The sequence below is a fragment of the Xyrauchen texanus genome, chromosome 20 (genome assembly GCF_025860055.1).
Source record: "Xyrauchen texanus isolate HMW12.3.18 chromosome 20, RBS_HiC_50CHRs, whole genome shotgun sequence".
NCBI lineage: Eukaryota > Metazoa > Chordata > Actinopteri > Cypriniformes > Catostomidae > Xyrauchen > Xyrauchen texanus.
Window position 1 is genome coordinate 40072060 of NC_068295.1, and position 24337 is coordinate 40096396.

General features: G+C 40.0%; 1 protein-coding gene across 1 annotated transcript; it reads left to right on the forward strand.

Annotated features, from left to right (window-relative positions):
* Positions 1 to 9535: 9535 nt before the first annotated feature.
* prokr1b (prokineticin receptor 1b) lies at positions 9536 to 20733 on the forward strand. The gene is made up of 2 exons (XM_052151785.1): positions 9536 to 10005; positions 20016 to 20733. Exons 1-2 carry the CDS (start codon positions 9536 to 9538, stop codon positions 20731 to 20733), a joined length of 1188 nt encoding a protein of 395 aa, XP_052007745.1.
* Positions 20734 to 24337: the final 3604 nt, after the last annotated feature.

The window sequence follows — 24337 nt, forward strand, 5'->3', positions numbered from 1 at the left end:
AGACTACAAGATTTCTTTCTTCTCACATAATAGCATAATTTCAGTCATGCCAACTCTCTGAAAGATTTAGCTTTTCTGTTCACTTCAATCCATCTTTAACACACAAAAAAACAAATCTAGCTGCATTAAGCATGGGCATCCCCATGACATAGTGGTCATCTGCCGGGTGCAGTTTCAATCTCTCCCCCTTAGATCGGGACATTCACACAACTCATAGAAGAGGAACTAATAGAAGAAGCGCTGACTGCATAGCCAGTCTCAGAGTTTGTAGTTATTTACATGATCTGCTTCCGTATTATTTTACTTTAATAAAGCTATAACGCATTAAATATAACTGCATTTAAGCTATAACGCTGAAGTGTTTCCTTTAAAGACGCGCGACACAAGTTTTGCTCCACTTATTCCACAATGAGAGTGCTTCTGTATTTACTTATTTTTGCATTACAATTACCTAATACTTTGGTATCTACATAACCTGAAGCTGTTTGTAAAGTTTAGTGTGCATCTGGACTGTGAGCTGTGTAATTCTTCCTCTCTTCATTAATACGTGAGCTGCAGTGCTGCTCTTGCGCGTCATCATTGGAGTTTAATGTGATCTCATATTACGTTAAATGAGATTAAATGACTATTCAACAACAAAAAAGTTTTCGACTAATTGTTTCAGCCTTAGTCTCCTTTGATGTTTTGAGTTAATATGTATTTGAGTGTTTTTGATGTTTTGATGTATCTGCTGTTTTTATAATTATCAGCTGTTTTTATTATTTTTATTTTATGTTTTTTGACATGCATCAAGAATAAACTGCAGGAGTTTCTGAATGAATTTCGTTATCTTAATTTTAAGCTGCATTTTTGGCAATCTGTTGGAAATGTAATGACGCTAAGGGCAACTGAAACGGAGAGTTCAATGCATGAACATGTATAATAGGGACACAGATATGAGCCGCAGACACACTAGAAGCTTAGTTACAGGTACTACACTAAAAAAAACTCATTCTGCTCTAAATGTCATTTTTGAGAGTATTAAGAGAAACTATGCTCCGGTCATGGCTGGACAGGTAATCTGGCATACTGGACATTTTCCCAGGGGGCCAACGCACTTTGGGGCTGATCAGAGTTCTCATCAAAAAATCATCCACATGAAGCAATGACAGCTTTGCAGATTCTTGTTATTCTAGCTGTCAGTTTTTCCAGATACTCAGGTGACCTTTCACCCCACACTTCCTGTAGCACTTGCCATAGATGTGTCTGTCTTGTCTGGCACTTCTCAACATCTTACAGTCTAGCAGATCCCACAAAAGCTCAATGGGGTTAAGATCCATAACACTCTTTTCCAATGATCTATTGTCCAATGTCTGTGTTTCTTTGCCCACTCGAACCTTTTCTTTTTTTTTTCTGTTTCAAAAGTGGCTTTTTCTTTGCAATTCTTCCCATAAGGCCTCCTGAGTCTTCTATTTACTGTTGTACATGAAACTGGTGTTGTGCGGGTAGAATGCAATGAAGCTGTCAGCGGAGGACATGTGAGGCGTCTATTTCTCAAACTAGAGACTCTGATGTACTTATCCTCTTGTTTAGTTGTACATCTGGTCTTCCACATCTCTTTCTGTGCTTGTTAGAGACAGTTGTGCTTTGACTTTGAAGACTGTAGTGTACACCTTTGTATGAAATCTTCAGTTTTTTGGCAATTTCAAGCATTGTATCGCCTTCATTCCTCAAAATAATGATTGAGTGATGAGTTTCTAGAGAAAGCCATTTCTTTTTTGTCATTTTAGACCTAATATTGACCTTAAGACATGCCAGTCTATTGCATACTGCTCAAAAACAAATACAAAGACATTGTTAAGCTTCATTTAATGAACCAAATAGCTTTCAACTGTGTTTGATATAATGGCAAGTTATTTTTTTGAACCAAATGATCAATTTAGCATGATTACTCAAGGATAAGCTGTTGGAGTGATGGCTGCTGGAAATGGGGACTGTCTATTGTAGTTAGAAAGGACTTATTTCAAATAGTGATGTGATGGTGCTGTTTTTTACATCAGTAATGTCCTGACTATATATTGTGATCAGTTGAATGCCACTTTGGAGAATTAAAGTACCAATTTATTTCCGAAACAGCTAAATCTGTACATTATTCCAAACTTTTGCCGCATGAGTAAATGTATTTAAAATACATGAAATACATGTCCCTTTCCCGCAGTGCCCTATAAGTGTACAAAAACACTGTTTGGAATTTGCCCAATGTGCACCTGAGCAAGGAAATCCTGAAGATGATTTAACTAATGACTGAAACTAGCTATGTGTGGATTTATTTAATCTATTGACCTAATATAGCGGCATGTGCCAACCAGAATTTGGCTAAGGCTTGCCTTATTAAGACGTGCTTCTACACTCACCTAAAGGATTATTAGGAACACCATACTAATACTGTGTTTGACCCCCTTTCGCCTTCAGAACTGCCTTAATTCTACGTGGCATTGATTCAACAAGGTGCTGAAAGCATTCTTTAGAAATGTTGGCCCATATTGATAGGATAGCATCTTGCAGTTGATGGAGATTTGTGGGATGCACATCCAGGGCACGAAGCTCCTGTTCCACCACATCCCAAAGATGCTCTATTGGGTTGAGATCTGGTGACTGTGGGGGCCATTTTAGTACAGTGAACTCATTGTCATGTTCAAGAAACCAATTTGAAATGATTCGAGCTTTGTGACATGGTGCATTATCCTGCTGGAAGTAGCCATCAGAGGATGGGTACGTGGTGGCCATAAAGGGATGGACATGGTCAGAAACAATGCTCAGGTAGGCCGTGGCATTTAAACCATGCCCAATTGGCACTAAGGGGCCTAAAGTGTGCCAAGAAAACATCCCCCACACCATTACACCACCACCACCAGCCTGCACAGTGGTAACAAGGCATGATGGATCCATGTTCTCATTCTGTTTACGCCAAATTCTGACTCTACCATCTGAATGTCTCAACAGAAATCGAGACTCATCAGACCAGGCAACATTTTTCCAGTCTTCAACTGTCCAATTTTGGTGAGCTCTTGCAAATTGTAGCCTCTTTTTCCTATTTGTAGTGGAGATGAGTGGTACCCGGTGGGGTCTTCTGCTGTTGTAGCCCATCCGCCTCAAGGTTGTGCGTGTTGTGGCTTCACAAATGCTTTGCTGCATACCTCGGTTGTAACGAGTGGTTATTTCAGGCAAAGTTGCTCTTCTATCAGCTTGAATCAGTCGGCCCATTCTCCTCTGACCTCTAGCATCAACAAGACATTTTCGCCCACAGGACTGCCGCGATACTGGATGTTTTTCCCTTTTCACACCATTCTTTGTAAACCCTAGAAATGGTTGTGCATGAAAATCCCAGTAACTGAGCAGATTGTGAAATACTCAGACCGGCCCGTCTGGCACCAACAAACATGCCACGCTCAAAATTGCTTAAATCACCTTTCTTTCCCATTCTGACATTCAGTTTGGAGTTCAGGAGATTGTCTTGACCAGGACCACACCCCTAAATGCATTGAAGCAACTGCTATGTGATTGGTTGATTAGATAATTGCATTAATGAGAAATTGAACAGGTGCTCCTAATAATCCTTTAGTAGACAGTGGGCCGAGGGGAGATTTCGTGTTTTCAGACGATCTGTGGGGATGGATAACCCAGTTTTTTATATATAACCACTACACTTCTCAACAAAGCAAATAAAAATTGTTGCCACTCACATACTTTGCACATTACTATAATATCGGTAACTTTCTCCAGGTTATTTTCCCGGCGAATAGAGCAGGCGGCTACGTGTGGGGTCCGACATGCATGACGTATTTGTTGCCTTCATCCAATAGCGTGCGTGGGAAAGTGTCGGTGTTGGTGACGCGTTTGTCAACACACTGGCGCACTGATATGAAGTTGCTGTCTGTGCACATCTTTTCGAGAAGTGATTTTAGCCCAAGAAAGATTGAACTTTTTAACTCATTTTGCCCACTTATGTTACATATTCAGTTTGACACAAAATGTGAATGTAGAGGTAACATTATGCATTTTCACTGTTTTTATTTTATGTAACCATCTTTTGTCATACGATGTCCTGTCATTTCGTTGTAATCTTTAATAAATATACCGTTCTGATTTCACACATTTGATCCATGGTATTGCTTGGAAACACAACATCATAAAAACCATAGACATCTACAGCAGGATACAACCTTAAAATAGCCTAAATATAAAGTTATGAAACTTCACTTTGCCCTCAGCCAAAACGATTTGCCAAGGAACAAATTATAGATTAATGAGACCAAAGATTGCCCGTTAGATATACACAAGACGAATTATATCTCATGTTTAACCACTAGACATCAGAGCCAGCGGCAAACGTCAGAAGCACTAGCCGAGGTAAGTCTGTTCCAGGTGGGGTACATGAGCGCTGAGCGCCTGGATCTCTCACTCCGAAAACGTCAGATCAAAATTTTAAATAGGCTTTATCTTTATGAATAAACCATAGATTTGAGCTTTAGACAACTACATTGTCGACTGAAAAACTATTAAGACTACATTTCGTGACACAATAACAGTAGTATTTTGAAATTTCTAATTATATAATGGCCAAATACAACCAGAAACAAATGTTCAGTCTTGCTTGTGAAAGGTAATTCCTCGAGACCCGTTTTCAATTGTGTGGCGATTTGTATAGCCCCAAGCAGCACACGAAACACATTTTTCTCAATTCCCGGTATGAAAGTTATGGGAAAGTTGCCCTCCACATCGTGGAGGCACCTTTGACGTACGCTCCAGCGGGCAATTGGGCATCTATGTATTTATTATGTCTATGATAAAAACGAGCCAGACAATACTCTTTTTCCCGCACATTTTTACTGTGGAAGAAATGGCAAAAACATGAAGTGCTGCATGCATATATGTGAGGGAAATGGACCCACCATTCCCTTCACAGACATAAGTTGGGAGAAATGTATTAAATCAGAGTTTCTGTGGAAAGACCTTGAATGCAGAGAAAGTCTTATAGCAGAAGAGGCAGTACAGGCATACAAGTTACAAAGCCAGGAACCTACAAACCAGTTAGTCAAACCAGCTAACATTGGCTACCACAGGGAGTGCTACAGCCATTTCACAAATATCACGAAGATAGAACGAGCACAAAGGAGAAGAGAGAAGGCAGTATTAGTTGAAGAAACTGCAAATGAAGGTCCAGCGGGCAAGCTATCAGGCTGCAGTACACAGGAGGAGTCTTGAGTGCATGCCAGACATTCCTCCTCCTGTAAATCATGGCTGGAAGATGGTAGGAGATTTCTACGGAGTGGACTGGATGACACTTCCACCAGCTCCAGAGGCCATACTGGAACTTGTGCACTGCTCATGTAAAAAAAACAAATTGTGTTAAGGGTAGATGCACATGTAAACTGCATGAGCTGCCATGTATAAACCTCTCTCAGTGTGTAAACTGTGACAATAAGTCACTTGAAGATGACTAGGGCACATATGGTTTTGTAAATACACATGTGGGGAGGGGTGTGTGTGTGTGTTTGTGTGTGTTGGCTACTCCTGCAGAAGTAAATCTGTATGATGTTTATGTACATTATAACTCTGCTCTGTTTGATAGCCTATGTTCTTTGATAGTATAATCTTATTTCTATTACATGCTGTTCTTCTTGAGCTCTTAGCTCTCCGGTTATAATATTGGCTGCTTGCGGACCCTTTAATGTTATGTCAGATGTAACTGATAATTAAATATGTCTTAACCATCAAGAGGTTCATGTTTACCTTGAGTTTTTGGCGAACGTTTGCAAAACAGTCGGAGGTAATTATCTGCGGACATACAGTGGAGCTGTAGCCTATGTGAGCTGGACGAAGTGTTACCGTTAGAATTAAGTATTTAAACTTTACACCAAATCAAATATGTAATCGCATGATGCTAGCTACTGCTAGTTAGCCAGCTGAAACTACCCTACTTAAAACGACACTAACGAGACGCTTACATACGTTTGAACAACACAGTGTACAAAACAAACATTTTTTATAGATATCATATTCTAATTAAATGAATACTTACAATCACAAAAACAATGTCCTTGGCGATAGTCACTGTGCTGCTGCCGCAGATGCTGCTCGTGTCTGACAGCTGAATCATCCGTGTAACAGCTGTTCTAAATAAGCTACATCTGATTGGTTAATAATAATCCTATGTCAGTATCTTGCCACGCTATTGGCTCGACTGATATAGTAGGCAACCGCGTTTGCCTTCATATTTACGGTCCTGCATTATGATTTCGGGGGAAAATGTGCAATAAATGGGAGTGGCAACACTTTTCATATCGTTGAGAATAAAACAACCGTCCCAACTTTACAAATTCAGGTTCTCCCTCCATGGGGATCATCCATTTCGAAAAGTAAAGCAGATACGGGCCCTCGGCCCACCATCTATAGGTGAGTGTATGTGTCATGGCCATCCTGATAGCACATGTACATCTCCTAGACATCTTTTAGATGTGTGTAATTAGATCTGGAAGACATCTATTTTATGTTGTTTGCTCATCTGCAATATGTCTATTATACATATTTTAACTGTTTCCTCTTTAGATGTCAGCAGATGTCTTTAAGGTGTTTTTGATTTGGAATGTTCACAAATCTGATCTTTTTAATATGTTCAGCAGTGTTTATCAGATTGTGATGCTTTCCAGATCAAAAGATCAAAAACAGACATCTCAGGGATGTATGTGTGCTATTTGGGCAAAGCAGACCTGCTGATAGAACCCCCTCAATACCACCTGAGCAATATTGTGTTTTCAGAAGAAAAACCTACAATGTGCTGTCCAGCTTAACTGCAAAATTGATCTATTTAAATAAAACACTAGGAGAGAGAGATGCAAGATGATTGGCTATCCGATAACAAGCTTGCACCGTGTGAACTGATTGGCTTAAAACATCACACCTGAGCGAACTGATTGGCAAAAATATAACAAGTCAAAGAACCTATCAGCTTGTGCCACAGAGTTGCTTGGCTAATTTTTGGCCATTTCAGCAAATCAAGATTAAAATAACTTGTCAGGTTCATTTGTTTATGTATTTGGTAGGTAGTCTATTGCTAAATAAACCCCTTCAGATGATACAAGATTCTGATCAACCTGTTGGGGTTTATTTAGCAATTTCAACCATCTGACTGTACACTATCCTTTACATAATTGTATTTATGAATACATAAATACATTATGATTACTATTTATTCTTTTCAGACAAAAATGAACACGGCAATGTTTTATGGAAAGGGCAAGTACTGTTAGCAATTCCGAATTACAGCAATGATAATTTACTGACAGTGAAAATTACATCTATAATTGACTATATTGAATGCATGATAAAAATGTAGGTATTTTATATCAGAAAAACAAATATTCCTTGTTTTGAACATAATACTACCAAACAGCGCTAATAATAAAAAATATTAGTCTTTTTTATATTTATTTTATTTTATTTATTTTTATTGCATATAATATATGTATACGATTCTGTATTGTGGAGTGCTCTTTGAAAATAGAGACACTTAAATGTAATATTCGCAAAAAGGCGCGTCACTCCTGCTCAACATGAACAGGTGGGTGGCAGCCGTGCTCGAGCACTGAAGACGTCAGTGGACACACTTTCACATCTGCCACAAGAGGGAGAGAGAAGAGAAGCGGCTACAGTCAAACTCATCAGTTTTACCTCAGCGGTACAGATGCTTTTACCCAAGATGATGAAGTGAATTACACAGTTTCAAGAAAGAAAAAAACATAGGAAGAACTTCAAAGATTCGACAATGCCACAGAATTCGGAACTCTTAAAAATCGGCAAGTAGGATATACACAACATATGAGGTGAGAAAACTTAATCGTAGTCTGTCGTTTAGGATTTAAATAAGAACATATGCGGCAACAGTCCAACTAATTTCAGAAAAGTGTCACATTTGTAGTTGTATAACCATATTGTATTTGCATCAGTTAATGCTACAGTGAATGTTTTAAACGTTATTCATTATGTATGTATTATTGTTACTTCTTTAAGTGTATTAACTGCTCTAATTTAAATTAAAGTGAAAGGTTAGCAGACCGAATTACTGAATTTTAATTTCAATAAAATAATTATCTGTTGTATTTGACAGGTTTATGATGTCAAATCAGTTTTATTTGGTGACATTAAATGCCCTTATTACAAATCTTGTTAATACTTTTCTGTTAGACTGAATATACAATAAACTATTACGGTTCATGTATTGTAGGCTAATTGCGGTGTTCCCAAGGAAGCAATTAATGAGATTTTATTATTATTATCATTATTATTTGGCTATACATTGGCTATGTCTTTGAAATCAACATCAACCCCTAACATTTTTAAAACTTTTAAAGTTAAACTCTCTAATCATGAGACTTCTATGTTCTTTTAACTACAAAAGTGATTAATTATCAAAGTTTTATTTAGCCGTAATTAAATAAAGCCCTTAAAGAAAATTGCCAAAGTGTGTTTATTCATAGATAGTTAGATATTTTCCTCTTGCCTCTTCCATGTAAGTGCTGATGTTCTGCAGTTATTTTCTATTTGCTTTAATAAACTCTTAAGTTTGTAAAGGTGAAGTCTTTCCACTAGCCTACATTAATGTTTGTTTCTATCAGTTAATAGGCTCATTATGTTTAGCCTTTGTTATGATAATTTCATAATATGAATCATTTTAAGGAAGGTTTGGGGGATCAATAAAAATGGACTTCACTGCATTCACAGTATTTAACTGCAAAATAAGTATTGCAGTGTATCAATCAATGGGATTCTAAAAACATCTACACTTATTCATAATGTGATTTAAAGGAAATGTTCACCCACTCTCATGTCTTTCCAAATCCCAATGACTTTCTTCTGTGGAACACAAAAGGTGTACATTTATTAAGAAATCCTGGCTGATCTTTTCCATGTTATGAAAGTGAATAGAGACTGAGGCTGTCAAGCTCCAAAAGAACTAAAATAAATATAAAAGTATCATAAGAGTAGTTCACTATTAATCAAGTCTTTTATTTACTTACCCTAAAGTTGCTCCAAACTCTGGTCTGTCAAGCTAGAAAAAAAAAAAAAACTCCATTAAACCAAAGTAAAAGTAATCCATACAACTCTTATATTTTAACTCTTCTGAATCTCATTGGTTCTCATTGCATCTCATGACATCAAGTCTCATGTTTGGTTGTGAAATGTGATGAGAACCAATGTGGTTTGATGTTATCCATAATTTTAGTTTTTTTGACTAGTAATGATTTCATAATAATTATTAATAATAATAATAATCATTATTATTGTTACAATGAATTAATATTAAAGAATTAATATCAGTTATTGGATGATGTTGGGCAATAGTGTTTATGTTTTGTGTTTCTTTTGCAGTCTGTCACCTGCTTACTCTCATGGGAAATGAAATGTGATACAAATTTACAAGACCATCTCCTAAAGAAGCCTTGATCATGAGCAGTAACTGCCAGAAAAAGACATAAAATATAAAGATATCGACGCAATGGAGGACGCAAACATCACTCACTTGGCAGCCGTGTACGTGAACCCTCACAGTCAAGTGCCCGTTCTAGATGTCCATGACACCTACACAGATTTCTACGACATGGACTATGGTGTTCCTGCAGAAGAGATGCCCGACACAACACAAGGACTGGCGTACTTCGTGGCCACCATTGTCATTGGAGTGGTTCTTGTGTGTATTATGCTAGTATGTGGCTTCGGAAACTTCGTGTTCATAGCCACTCTTGCCCGTTATAAGAAACTCAGGAACCTCACCAACTTGCTTATCGCAAACCTGGCCATCTCCGACTTTATCGTGGCTGTGGTTTGCTGCCCTTTCCTGGTGGATTACTATGTAGTCAAACAGCTCTCTTGGGACCATGGGAAAGTGTTGTGTGCCTCGGTCAACTACCTCAGGACCGTGTCTCTCTACGTGTCCACCAATGCCTTACTGGCCATCGCTGTCGACAGGTGAGTTTGATTTAGATATCCACCCTTGTGCCACTGGCAGTGAAGAAACAGACAGCCCGGGGCTGTGGTCTTGCATTTAATGGTTAAAATATGGTTCGTTTTCAGAATTATGCATTGTGGTTGCTGGGTAATATAAGCAAAAATACTGCTCAAATAGAAAACTTATTTTGTACCCTGCAATTAAAGTTGTCCAATTATTCTGTAATATTTCATCCTCTGCAATGCATTGAGAACAAAGCAAGTGAACTAATATCTAGTCACTATCTAAGCAACAAGGCATAATACAGTACTGTACTTAAAAACATACAAAGGAAATTCATTTCCAACCTAAAGGAAGAAAATTAAAAGAATGTGTTACAGTGATTTTACAAAGTGGTAAAATTGTGGTAAAATGACTGTACCACCGGGGTCGGATGTAGGCATGGGCAGGGGTGGGCTGAGTCCACCCAAACATGAGTCTTGCCCACCCAATCAGACATTTTGGAAACATGGTTTTAAATAAAAATAAAAATTCCAATTTGTGCATTGGTTAAAAACAATATGGCTGTGTGTTACAAACATTAAGGGTGGGCTGTAGGCTGCCCAACAAATCACAAAACAGCACAGGAAATGTGTAGTATTTTTCTATTTTTGTCATTGGCCGAAAGTAAGACACTCAAGAAGCGGCTGCTGCAAACCAGTGAGTCCGAGACGTCATGCGAGCGAGAATGGTAATAAGAGATATTTATGTTTAATGTATAGGTTTTTTATGCCCATAAAGAAGCCTGGTGCTGTCTCAGTGTGCAGTGACCATGTGGCTGGTGTTAATGTATCACAGGCACCCTCTTATCAAATATCTCCCTGACTTCCTCTTCCTCTGCTCCCCAAAATTGTGCTGCAGGTGTTCATAAAATACCGATCTGAATTATAAAGTAGAGGTCTGCGTGGGATGAATTTTCAGACCCGCTTTGTGAGATTCTGTTCCACTCCCACAAAATGTATTTATATTTTGTCCCGCTCCTGCCTGCAACTTTCACGTTTTGTCCCACTCCCACCTGCAAGCAGGTTGTGGTCTGCACAAATTTTTCAGTCCCGGTCGCCATTCTGTCCTGCTCCAGTATCAAGAATTTATTCGTATATTTTGTTATTTAGATATTTATATTTTGCGAGAGTCCCACGAGTCATTTCTTTCTCCTGCTCCCGTGCACACATACTCCTGCGCTGCACTCTGCTGTGCCAGGTCCCATTGATTCTGCAGCCAATATTAGCTGATAGTTCCATACATGATCATGATTCATAGCTGGATACAGCGTTTTGCAGGATGTGTGCTTCTGTTACCTCTGTTGTTAATTTGGTGTCAATGAGAGATGCTGTCTGTCTCGTGTCTTACATCTCTTTTATACAAAATTGTTTTACATTTATTTTAATATGTTTTTTATATGGGAAATAAGTGTAGTGTAAAGTTATATTGGGCCTTATGATCTTGACAGTTACGCCATGTCACGCCAATTAAACACATTAAATTAGTAGTCTGAGTACCACACACACACACCAATCCCAAATGCCACCTATAATATCCCCCAGCCCACCCTAGCATAGCTGGCAGGTGCCGGCCCTGTCTACCACACAAGCTGTATGTGGCTTAATTGAGGTTTCAGACCACCGTGTGAAGAAATTGTTGTCAATCGCATAAATCATCTGCAAATGGTTACAATGGTCAAGCCCTGCAAAAAGCACATTGTAAATATAACATTTTTACACAACCAGAGTAGACCTAAATGTAATTCTGTAATTTACTTTTCACAATTACTTAAATGTGGCAGCTATAATTTTTATCTCAATTATTTTTATTAATTGTGCAGCCCTAGCTCATGCAAAAATAATTTTAATTTGAAAAGAATAAAAATGCTGTCTAATCGAGCAGTTTAAAGAACTACATTAATTCATTAATCCTATTTCTGCTGAGAAATAAGCACTGCGGCCACTAAATATTTGCTTAGCCATCTCTAAAGCTGAATTGAAATAATTGTAGATAATTAGACATGACATTATAGAAGGTGGTCTAAAATCTATTTTTTAATTAAATAATTTTTTATGGATGAACCTTAACTGCCTGTGAAGTCATTGACTGAATGGGCAGCACCGCAGCAAGGCTTCCCAACACATTTAAGTGCTAATGTTGACATTTTTAATGAGTGAATTCCTCAGGCATCCAGCCAAGGAATACTTTATAAAGGTTATTTTTATGAGGACAATCTTTACCATCCTTATCTTATGAATGCATTATAGATGTAATGAGGAATTTATGATGTTTTGCAGCGATGATCTGAGATAAACTATATGAATGCTCTCTGCTCAAACAACATGGTTGATTGGTGGTTATTTTGTTGGAAATGTCAACGTTAGAGAATACAATATATTTCAACACTTGTAATTAATCCTAAAGTAGTTAGAATATTTAGATGTCAGAGGCATTTTATCTGTTTAATCTAAATTACTTTTGAAGTTTCCCCAGACACTGAATCTGAATTAGTAATTATGACAGGACAGTTTGTTTGAACCTCATCACAGTCTTTTTTAATCCTGGTAAAGGACACATGAAGACCACTTGCAATAAAATTGCCTTGCTGGTTGAGCTGACTGCAATAACAGAGCATTATTAAGCCAATATAAATTATGGATGGTTTATATTATGGCAGGGCAAAGTGGCAACAAATATTATCATGATATTCTTTTTCATATCATTCGATATCGATATTTATCAAGATATTGAATCACATTTGCACATTGCACATTTGTTTAAATTTCCAAAAAGAGGATGCGGGTGCGGCCCGGGACACGGTATCAGTGAAGCGTGTTTCAGTGCTATAGAAATATATTCAAGAATACCGCGCAGAAAGATCAGATATGATGTAACCGGTGCTGTTATTTTGTCACGCTTCTCACTAGAGATGAGGAGAGGGCATAACCATATCATGATATCTTGCAGTCAAGATGGAATTGATCAGGGGTCCAGATCCGGAACATGGTGACCTGTGTAGTGGGGGCAATAGCAAAGAAGTGGAAGAAATCCGCACAAAGCTACTCCTAACGCTATGGAACCGCTTGCCCCGCGCTGCTGGCAATTTTACAATCCACCTCGCGAGCTTGACGCTCGGCTTCCATAGGAAGGAATTGAAAGCGTCACTCACATTTGCTCACTACGTGCCAGTGGAAACATACGATAAGAAAGCCAAACTGCTAGCGTTTTTAGCAACACACATGTCTAGATGTAGAACACAGGCTAACTAAACAGTCTATCAATGTGAAGTCAATGCAAGGTTTTAAAACTGCAATCTTAAATAGCTTAGAAAGTAGAAAGTTCACAAAACACAAAAATAGATTGCACACCTACATCTGAAATAATCTACAAAACAAATGTTCTTCGCTAATAGTCTGTACGTAGATTGAGCTGAATGCACTGCAGAAGTTTAGTAGCCAGTGTTAGTGGTTTAGAACAAATCCTAACCGAATTTGAGGAATATCCATATCCAAGAGCTGCATTGAAAACATTCTAGTAAACTCATAGGAAGGGAATTCACTAAAAATGAATTGCTCACTGATAGCATTTTTAGTTTTTTTAGTTTTTTGCAAGCACTATGTGATTGTTTATTGTACTTTTTTCCAGTTTTTTTTTTTTTTTGCATCCAATTTACCACAGGAATTGTGCAAATTGGATAACCCATTGTTTAATGCAATTTGCATGGCACAAGTCCCCACTTTGTATGCTGGTTCTGAGTGCTATAGGTTGTGTAAGATGCAGCAGAAAACAACAATCTGGCATTCTTTAATTAGAATGTGCAGCATCACTCCACCTGAATTGGCTCTTTATAATCTCTATAGTATAAACATATGGATGTACTGTATGCCCTGCTACAATGCTCTTCTTCATCATTTCATCATCCTTTGATGAATTACTGCTGGATCAGTGATCATGTCAAATCAACCAAATTGCAGAAACTTTGCCCACTGAAATTGTTTATTTTGTTAATGCTTTTCCTAAATAAAGATAAACATAAATTATGATGAAGAAAACAATTCAATTAATCAATAACTTTTACCTATATAAGTGATCAAAAACCAAATGCGGGTCACATGATATGAAGCTAGTTCACTTTCAAGAAGGTTACTTTGACGCTGAGTCAGAAGCTGATGCTAAGGGTACTCCTCCCTGGTGCTTAGACTTGAAACCCTATCCAATAACAGCTAGTGAAGTTTAACGCTTCGCCTATGATGGAGTCATAGTGAGTATATAAGGCCGGAGTCAGCTTCACATCATCGGAATTTTCCTCTTTCAGGGCAGTGGAGACATATGCTTCACTGAGATTTCTGCACCTGGTCAGCGGAATGAATTATATTCTTCTCACTTTTTGCACCAGCAAAGAATGTTGCACAAGTATGATCCACCTGTGAGCGATATATCCCTCTGTCTGACAGATTCCATTCAATGTGGGTGTATGAATCTCATGGCACTTGGCTCTAGTGGCTCACTTTGATCTGATAGCCGAAACCAGTCCCCTTTTTTCCGCTAACCCACCTTGTTGGTTTCCAAAGGACTGTATGAGTGAGAGGCGAGATGAGGAGATATGGAGATTTTAGGAGGGTTATTGCAGGCTCAAGCCATGTGTGCTGCCTTTCTCTGAATTAAGTGGTTTGCCCATTCAGTACAGATGCTGTATATAGCTTGGGTGGAGCCCTTGTTGACACAGTGCCCGCTGAGATTGATTGTGTTATTGAAACTCATGACACATGAAACACATGAAACTCAACATGTTTCTCTCCCAGCTCCCTTTTGTTCTGAAGGCCGAAGCTACTCCCCTCTCCTCCCACTAACACTCATCTGAGGCTCTAAAGGGACCATATGAGTGCGACACGAGAGGATGGGATACAAAGCATGAACATTTTAGGAGGGTAGCGTGCCTCATTTTTGTCCATATGAAGCGGCTCCGCCTTAACATGATGATTTGTGCCCCATGAAAGGTATGCTTGCTGGGCTCTAATTAGTGAAACGCTCAGGTGAGACACTTGCTGTTTTATTCCCCTAGGGTGGGAAATGTGGCAAAAGTGTCACTGAGATTGAGTTGTGTGATGTTTTCACTTAAGCCCTAAAAATAAAGTTAAGAGTGTGTTGGTGCCTAGTCAGTAAATTTCCATCATATGAATGAAATTCAGCTTGGCCACCATGTTGACTCACATGACAGACTAGCACATTCAGTCCATTCACCTGTGCTTGACAAGGATCAAGCTGAGTGGGGGGGTTACTCAGACTACTAATTTAATGTCTTTAATTGGCGTGACATGGCGTAATTGTCAATACCTCCTTGCCAAAGATGCAATAGAGGAAGTACTGGCAAACGATGCACAGATTAGCTTCTATAGCCATTACATTTCTGTTCACCAAGTAGGGCGGTGGCCCATACTGGACTTGAGGCTCTTGAATTGGACAATTTACTTTCAAGGTAGTTACTTAGAGAACAACAGATTTGGTCTCATGTCTGTCCACTGTCCTGGTTATGTCAAGCATTTGGCAGATGCTTGCCCTTGCTATGGGCCATTCTTGAGATTTGCCTTCATAGGGACTGCATTCCAGTTCAAGGTCCAACCTTTTGGGTTGTCTTTGTCCTTTGCACGCCTATGAAATGTGTAGATGCGATGTCCACCTTACCACATCAATTGCTTATTGATAACTCATTCAAAGATTCAAGCATGCAAGCACAGGTAAAAATACTTACTTAGCTATTACTAGAGCATTGAGGCCTCAAGGACAAATGGACAGACAGCATGTGAGTGTCTAGTCAGTAAGTTTACTTCTTAGACGCGGTGACCATTTTGGCACCAGTCCAATGAAAGCGTTCTGTCCATTTTCCTTCACTTGCTACAGTCGCTGTCACCCCACTAGGCTTGCTACAGATGCTGGCTCAGCTCAAGGTTTTCTCATCACACTTGGCAACACGATTACCTTCACCTCATAGTGATGCGTCGCTATTAAGCCATGCTAGCTACTGAGGAGTACCGAGTGTGACGCTAATGACACTAGACAAGTGGGATACTAGTCAAGAAGGGTTTTTCCTGGCTCAAAATGAGGCTGAGGTGGTACCATACTGATCAAAATGTGGCGTTAAGAACATGTAAACGTTGGCTTTGCATTAATACACTCCTAATGACCTGGCAACTGAATAATAGTGTTAATATTGTCACCTGTTTTTTTTTTATTTAGTCTTTTATTTGTGTCAAATGTCCTTTTTAATTTTTATCATATTTAGTCAACCTTATCCTAATTTTTTTTTTTTACATTTAGTCATATTGACATTTTAGTCACTGAACACTGTAAAAAATTTTAGCCATAAGAGTATTATTGATAAGCATTTGTCAATCTTCTAGTCTATCCAAAACCAAATATATATATATACACACATTTTATTTTTGTTGTCATTTTAGTGTTATTTTGTCAATCAATGTATATATTTATATATTGATTGATCTAATCATGATGATCTCATGATGAGGACGTTGCGAGCTGCAGACAGCGGGGGTGAGAGACGAGCCTCTGTTAGAGTGCGCATCAGCCGGCGGAACGTTAAATTTCTCCCGTTCTCGACTCCCTCTCAGATTGTGTCTTCTGCAACTGGTTGAAGCAGCTCTGGCCGCACAGAGAATGACAGTTTTGCAGTTTGTGTTTATTTACATGGCACGCTCCCAAATTATGTTAACTTTAAGTATGAAATAAAGATATATCGGCAAGCTGTGATCTGTGTTTCTATCAGACACTCGAGCTGCAGCGCTCCTCTCGTCTCGCGTGTCACCATTATAGATTTATATGATTTCAAGTTACGTTAAATGACATCAAGTGACTATTCGACAATGGAATTTTGTTTATTATTATTGCAGAGATTTGCAATTACAAATGACAATCCACCGAGTGCAATGCTTGTTAGTGTTTTCCATGGAAACTAGTAATTCTTTATGCAGAAAAAAACCCTGTCAAGACAGGCAGAACCTCACCCTAAATTAGCTGGTTGACAGCAAGCTCCACCAGGCTGGAATGCCTTAGCTCACAGATGGACTGAATAGATCATGTATTGTGCAATAAATAAAGGAAGTAAAGGAAACAGTGATACGTATTGCACCAAATAGCCCAACAGCCACGTCTCCCCTATGTGGTAGAACTGTGGAGGCTCCTCCATGGGAAATTCCTTTGAGGTTGGATCTGTTCTTGCAAACTCGAGGCCAATCTGGCATTCTCGACACAGAGCTGTGGAGAATGCATGTCTGGCCTCTGAACAAGATGGCTGGATGCCTTCAAGTGGTGATTTTTTGCTGATTGATTGTCCTCTAAGGATGAAGACACAAAGCATTGCCCTGTTTGGATGATACCATATTTTATTCAAGAGTGGTTGGCTATAAGCACCACCCTCTAGTCAGCAGAATTCTGCCTCCCTGCTAACATCCCAGTCTGGGACTTAGCGGAAGTGTTAAACATGCTTACAGGTTCCCTGTTTGAGCCACAAGAGGCAGAAATCCTATGCATATTCTCTTTGGGGACTGTGCTGCTACTCACTTTGGCATGAAACATATTGGGACACTTCAAGCCCTTTTGGCCCTTTACTCCTGTGTAGAGTTTGGACCGGGTCTGTCGTAGGCCATTCTTAAGCCCAGAGAAGATTATGCAACCTAAATTCTGGAAACCTCTTTTGGGGCTCAGGTTGTTACCCTTCAAATATTCACTCCTCCCTTTATTCGGACAAGGCTAAGAGACTACTCGTGCTCTCCCCAATGAAGGCATTACACATGTAAATTGACCAAAGGAGTCAATTATATAATATACAATTACAGGGTATATTATCAACTGTTTGTTTGTTTTGAAGGCCATGCAAAAGGTTTGGCCATCTCCAAGCAAAGACTCTCCCACTGGTTCCTGGATGCTTTTGCGTTCACAAATGACTCACAAGGCATACAGTGCCCCAGGCAAAACAGTTAATTTGGTCAGGATTATGGCTTCTTCTTGGGCATAGGCAAAGTGGTTAGGTTGGGCTTCCCTTAACATATTTGTCAGGTTTATATACTGCATGTATGGACACATGGCCTAAGAGAGTCGAATTCAGTCATGCTGTAAACATTCTCTCTGCCGCACCACCGTCTGCAGTCCGCCTTTATCCCTCTCAGAGGCTTGATTAGCCTGATAAAGGACAGGGTCTGTAAAATCACAACCCGGCCCTGCCCTCTGCCCTGTCACACATCAATACTAACCAATTTGCCAGTGCTCCCCTGTCTTACCAGATCTTTACAAAGGAAAAAGTTAAATCACTGGCAAATTGGTTAGTATTGATGTGTGACAGGGCAGAGGACAGGGCCGGGTTGTGATTTTACAGACCCTGTCCTTTATCAGGCTAATCAAGCCTCTGAGAGGGATAAAGGCGGACTGCAGACGGTGGTGCGGCAGAGAGAATGTTTACAGCATGACTGAATTCGACTCTCTTAGGCCATGTGTCCACCAAAGCTTTTTTGCCAGCAGAAAATGCCAGGTGCTCTTCTGAAAATGCCCAGCTGGGAGCGCTCTGGAGGTACAGGGTTTTTTCAGCTAAGATGCTTTGGTTGATATGATACGGAATATCTGTGGAAGTAATGTGTTGCAGGTACCTAATTTCACAGATAGTTTGTGTTATCAGCAAGTACTGAATGTAAAAATGTCGGCACAAGGAAGAGTACTTGCTCTGGCCCTTGCTTTGGATGAAGGGAAGGCTGAAGCATGTAATGTTCCTCCAAGCATTATTTTTCATATTAATATTGTGTTAGTCCGGGAATGTAATTTGGTGCAGACATGAATTTTCAGAGACCAGCAAACTTCTCTATTGTTGTTCAGTCGTTGTACAAGTAGGATGTGATTGTTGGTCGGTGTGGTATTTTTCCTGCCCCTTCTCCACTGTGATTGGACGGCTGGGTAAAATGTGACAGTGTTGAGCGCTGCATATTACCCAAAGTTGAACTATTTTCAACTCTCGGCAGCCAGAAAAAAACACTAAGTGCGCAGCGCTCAGTGTGGAATAGTTGCTCAGCGCCTCGCCATGCTGCTGGCTTTTTAAAATACACAGCATTCCCATTGCAAACGACTGAAAAAATACTCTGGTCTCAGAAAAAAATGCATTGGTGGACACATGGCCTTAGTGTCAGCTTCTGACACACTATGTAACCCTGATTCCCTGAAAGGAGGGAACGTGATTCTGCATAGCTGTGCCACAGCTACTGATTTTTCACTTTTAAGGCACTGAGAGATGTCTTCTCTCTCCTGAAGATGAAAAGCTGTCTCCAGACTTACATGCTCACTATGGGATCAGCGTAGGCAGAATGTAAAGCTTAACTAGCTAATCAAATTGGCATGATTTAATAGGGTTTCAAGTCAACGCTCCAGGGAGGAGCTTCCTTAGCATCAGCTTCTGATGCAGCTTCTCGTTCCCTCTGTTCAGGGAACCAGGTTTACATACTAACTGTGATGTTTTTCTTGTCCAACAAAACAAAGGTCTGAAGTATAAATAATGTTGAAACAAGAAATGTACCTTTATTTAGTCACATAAAAAAAAACATTTGAGAGTCCAAAAACACACTATTATTAAGAATAAGGGATACGTCAGTTACGTCAGGCTCTCCAGTTAGTGCAATACCTATATCTTGTGTTTGGATTTCAGAAATGTACATCTGACAAAATACATCTGAATTGATTTCTAAACTATTTACACAGACAATGGTTCTGCTCATGTTTTATGAGTGAGTCCCAATAACTAAATTTAAATAGGCAAGTCAGAGTGCAGCCAGTGCAGATTGTGTCTGGTTAAACTGTCTTACAGGTGTTTAGTGAATAAGACACATGTGTTTCTGCTCAAATAGCACATGAAAAAGTAGCACAAGTGTTTTGTGAAATTTCACTTAGGAGTACAGTGTCTATCGTTGTTTGAATAGAAAATGACCATGATGCATTTAATGGTCTTTGTTGTGTTTAGGTATATGGCCATTGTTCACCCACTGAGACCCAGAATGAAGAACCAGACCGCATACTTCCTCATCACTGGTGTGTGGATTGTCCCAGTGCTTATTGCTATACCTTCTGCTTACTTCGCTTCTGCGACCAAAGTTCCTCATGGAGCCAACCGCAGCAAGACCTTCTGCGCCCAGATCTGGACAGTGGACCAACAGCTGTACTACCGTTCTTATTTCCTCTTCATCTTTGCTGTAGAGTTTGTCTGGCCAGTGCTGACCATGGCTATGTGCTACATGTGCATCTCTAAAGAACTCTGGTTCAAGAGCGTTCCAGGTTTCCAGACGGAGCAGATCCGCAAGCGCCTTCGCTGTCGCAGGAAGACAGTCATGGTGCTTATTGGAATTCTTACGGCTTACATCCTCTGCTGGGCGCCGTACTACGGGTACACGATCCTGCGTGATTTTCACCCAATGCTCATCTCACGGGAGAGGAACTCCCTGGTGGCGTTCTACATCATCGAGTGCATTGCCATGAGCAACAGCATGATCAACACGTTTTGCTTTGTCAGTGTGAAGAACAACACTGTGAAGTATTTCAAGAGGATCGTTCTCCTTCGATGGAAGTCCACTTATACCACTAGGAAGACCGTAGATGAGACTGACCTGAATCCCAACCTTACTGAATGTAAAAAGGGAGCCGAACTAAGTGGTTTTCATGTCACTCATATAACAGATGATTGAAGAACACTGATTATACTGGCTATGAAGGGGGCAGATGAAAATCCTTCCTGATGTTATGTTATGTTTAGTGGTTTTAAAAATATGTTTTTCAAAATGTTGTGAAATGTGCCATATTCGTATTTTGTATGTATATGTGTTTATGAGATGATAAGATTTAATTTGTTTTGCAGAAATTTGCAGCGTTTTGTATTTGTTGGTCCACCCATTTTTTCAGTGGCCTTCGTACTAAAAGCATTTTCCCATTCATTGTAATTGTTGATTTTTATGTGCTGATGATTCTGATGTGCACAAAGCTAAAAGGAAAAGGTATGAGTGCAGTTGTGTGTATGTGCAGATGTGAAAAACTGTCATAATGAAATATGTAAGTAATTTAATATTTTTAGTCTCTCACAAAAAATTATGTGTATATACCAGGGGTCGGAAACCTATGGCATGCATGCCAGCATTGGCACGCTGACAGGGGTGGACTGGGACTGAAAAGTGGCCCTGGACATTCTGGCCCAGAGCGGCCCACCAAACCCGGACCGCAACACACCACACCATAACACACCGGCTCACAGATTTAATTTTCCGGCTCAATTTCACATTTTTGTGTTGAAAAAAATAAATTAAATAAAGACATTTATTTACTGCTAGTCATGACAACTGGCCCCACCAGTGCAAAAATTGTCAAAACTTTAAAACATATAAAACTACTGTAAATGTGATGAGTGGATTTGTTTAGAGAAAGTACTAAAAACAAGTACTTTATATATCAGACAAATAACATGTCAGAAAACGTTTTTCCCCTGCATACAGATGTTAGGTTAAAATGTGTATACAAGTACAAGGGAAAGTGTGCATATTAGGTGCTGTGACAAGTCAGCATTTCTTCAAACTTTTTAAAGATCTTAATCAACTTTCAACTTTTTTCTAGAAGTGCAAATACACTATTGTCTTAGTTAATATGAGGTTGTGTGAACAACAAGTATAATAATAATGATACATTATATATGTAAATATAGCTATATAAGATCATAAAATGTTGTTTAAAATAGTTAGATGAAGTGTCACACAGCAGGACACTGATGACAATGCTTAAAATTTCATGTTTAAATGTTTATTTTAAAAAATCAGTGAAAACAAATTTGGCCAGAATATGTACATATATAAATATATGTAAAAATAAATAAATAATCATACCTTTTAGAGTAGATCTTTGGAGATATTTTGCAGATGAATTGCTCATATTTTCACTCTATGTGAGTTTGTTGCATCTTTATATCTGCAGTGTTTTATTTCCTTCCCGAGATTATTCTTGAGAAAAAGTGAAAAGCACTATGCTTCGACAAGTGCTGTTTCTGCTATACTTTAAACAAAGTAAGACTCAAAGACTCAAATCAACAAAGTAATATTTTTCATGACTTATTTATCAGACATGAGCATTATTTAGCAAGCCGTGCTTCAGCTCTCAAAAATGCTTTGTGGTATGAATAAATTATGCAAACGATTATGTACTGCTCATACATTTCAATTTATGTTGCTGTTATTGAATTTTTTGTAACTTGCAGTTATTTGTCATTTAGTGATTAATCAGAGCTCATACATATGTTGTTTTTGGTTGTCACCATTATTGTGATTTGTATGTCAAATAATGAGGTGCACAGGAGGAACTAAGTTGATGTGCATACATGGATATGCGCTCCAATGTGTAAATAATTTCAAAATAAAAGCCATAGAATTGGCTTGTTTTGCAGAGGTTATAAAATGTGCTTTGTTATGAGCTCCGCACAGGAAAGTTGGAGTCCAGGCCAGCCGCCTGTATCACCTGTAGGATGGGCCAGAACTTGCACAGCCGCGGGCCAGCCCAAATTACCCAGCGGCCCACCAGGAAAACGCCTAGTGCTCCCTATGTTCAGTCCGACCCTGCACGCGGAGGGGTAATCACTGCCACGCCAGAAAAAGTGAGAGAGGAGTAGACTATTTTATTTATATTAATTCTGCACCTGCATTCCAATCTACATCTTGATGTAATCCTTCCTCGTGATCACACAGTGTGTTTTCATGAGGTGAATGGGAGGCTAAACAAAACGTTAAAATGTGACGAGACAGTATACCCAACTGACTCGTGCAGCGTGTGCAAGCCATTTGCTCATCACGAGTAAATGCTTCACTTTGCTTCGGTCAGGTTGCGTGGAAGACTACATTCTGTGTTTCATTTGTTTCTTTTTGCATTCAGAACAACACGTGATGTAATAAGGAAAACACCACTAATAATCCTTGAGATTTCCAACCCAGCATACAGGTACACCCACCTTAAACCACTACAACTACATGAAATAATTAAAATAAAGAACATAAACCCACATCATGGGGTTCAAAAATCTTTTCAAGTCAAGTAGATCGGATTGTGATGCGTGAATGACTTGCATGCGCAGCGCGAGCCTCGTTACACTTTAATAGTGTTTTGTCTCCCATTCAGCTCACGAGGAATAAGTTGTCAAGCTGTAGATTGGAATGCAGGTGTGAAAAACATCATATCTCGCTGTTGCTTGCGTGCTAGTGATTACACATAATATTAAAGATTCCACACAATTTTGTGACAAAATTGAACTTACATGAACTGTGTTATCTCATTTTGTACAAAAGGACAGGTTCGCTATGAGAGGAACCCTCTGCTCTCTGCAAGTACACCAAGCCAAGGCGCTGAAAAAACTGCACGAGAATAGTTCCGCACCAGGATTGATGCAGGAGCTGCGCTCGGCGACCAACCTTGCCCTCCGGGCAACGAAGGTCACGGCACATCTCTCGGGCGGACGATGTCCACTTTGTTGGTCCAGGAGCACCATCTGTGGCTTAACCTGGATGAGATGTGCGAGGCCGACAAGACACGCTTCTTGAACGCCCCCATCTCCCAGGCTGGCCTATTCGGCGACACCGTTGGGGACTTTGCCCAGCAGTTCTCGTGGTGAAGAAGCAGACGGAAGCTATTCAGCACATCCTGCCCCGGCGCGGCTCAAAATCCCGCACCCCATCTGCTCGTCACCAAGGGTGTCTCCATGCGGCGGCTGCACCGGCTCCACCTCTGCACGCCCCTGCGGCTCCGCCCCGGCGTCAAGCCCCTCGCAGGAAGCAGACGCCACCTGTCTCAAGGCTGTCCACTAAGAAGGAAACTTTAAAGTGCCCCTGAGATGGGTGACCCAGGGATTAGAGGATCCACTGCCTTGGAGCTGGTAAGCAGACCACTCCATCCCCCGGTGGAGGGCTGGGAGGAGAATCTTTTGTTTCCATTTCATTTTGTTTTGTCGCACACTACAGTAGCTGTGGTACCCAAAAATTCAACTTCCTGACTCTGTCCCGCCGTGAGGCCCCACCCGGCAGTACATCCGGCGAGATTGTTCCCCTGGTTCCCCTCACCTGGAGCTTGGACGCGTGGCTCATGCTTTCCAACCCGTTGCGATGGCTGAACCGGACCGTCCAACTCGGCAAGGCGATTCAGTTCGCCCGGCGCCCTCCCAGATTTACCGTTGTCCACTTCACCACGGTGAAGGGCGAGAATGCCGCCACATTGCATGCGGAAATCGCCACCATTCTGCAGCCTGTCCCTCCAGCCGAGATGAAGAGG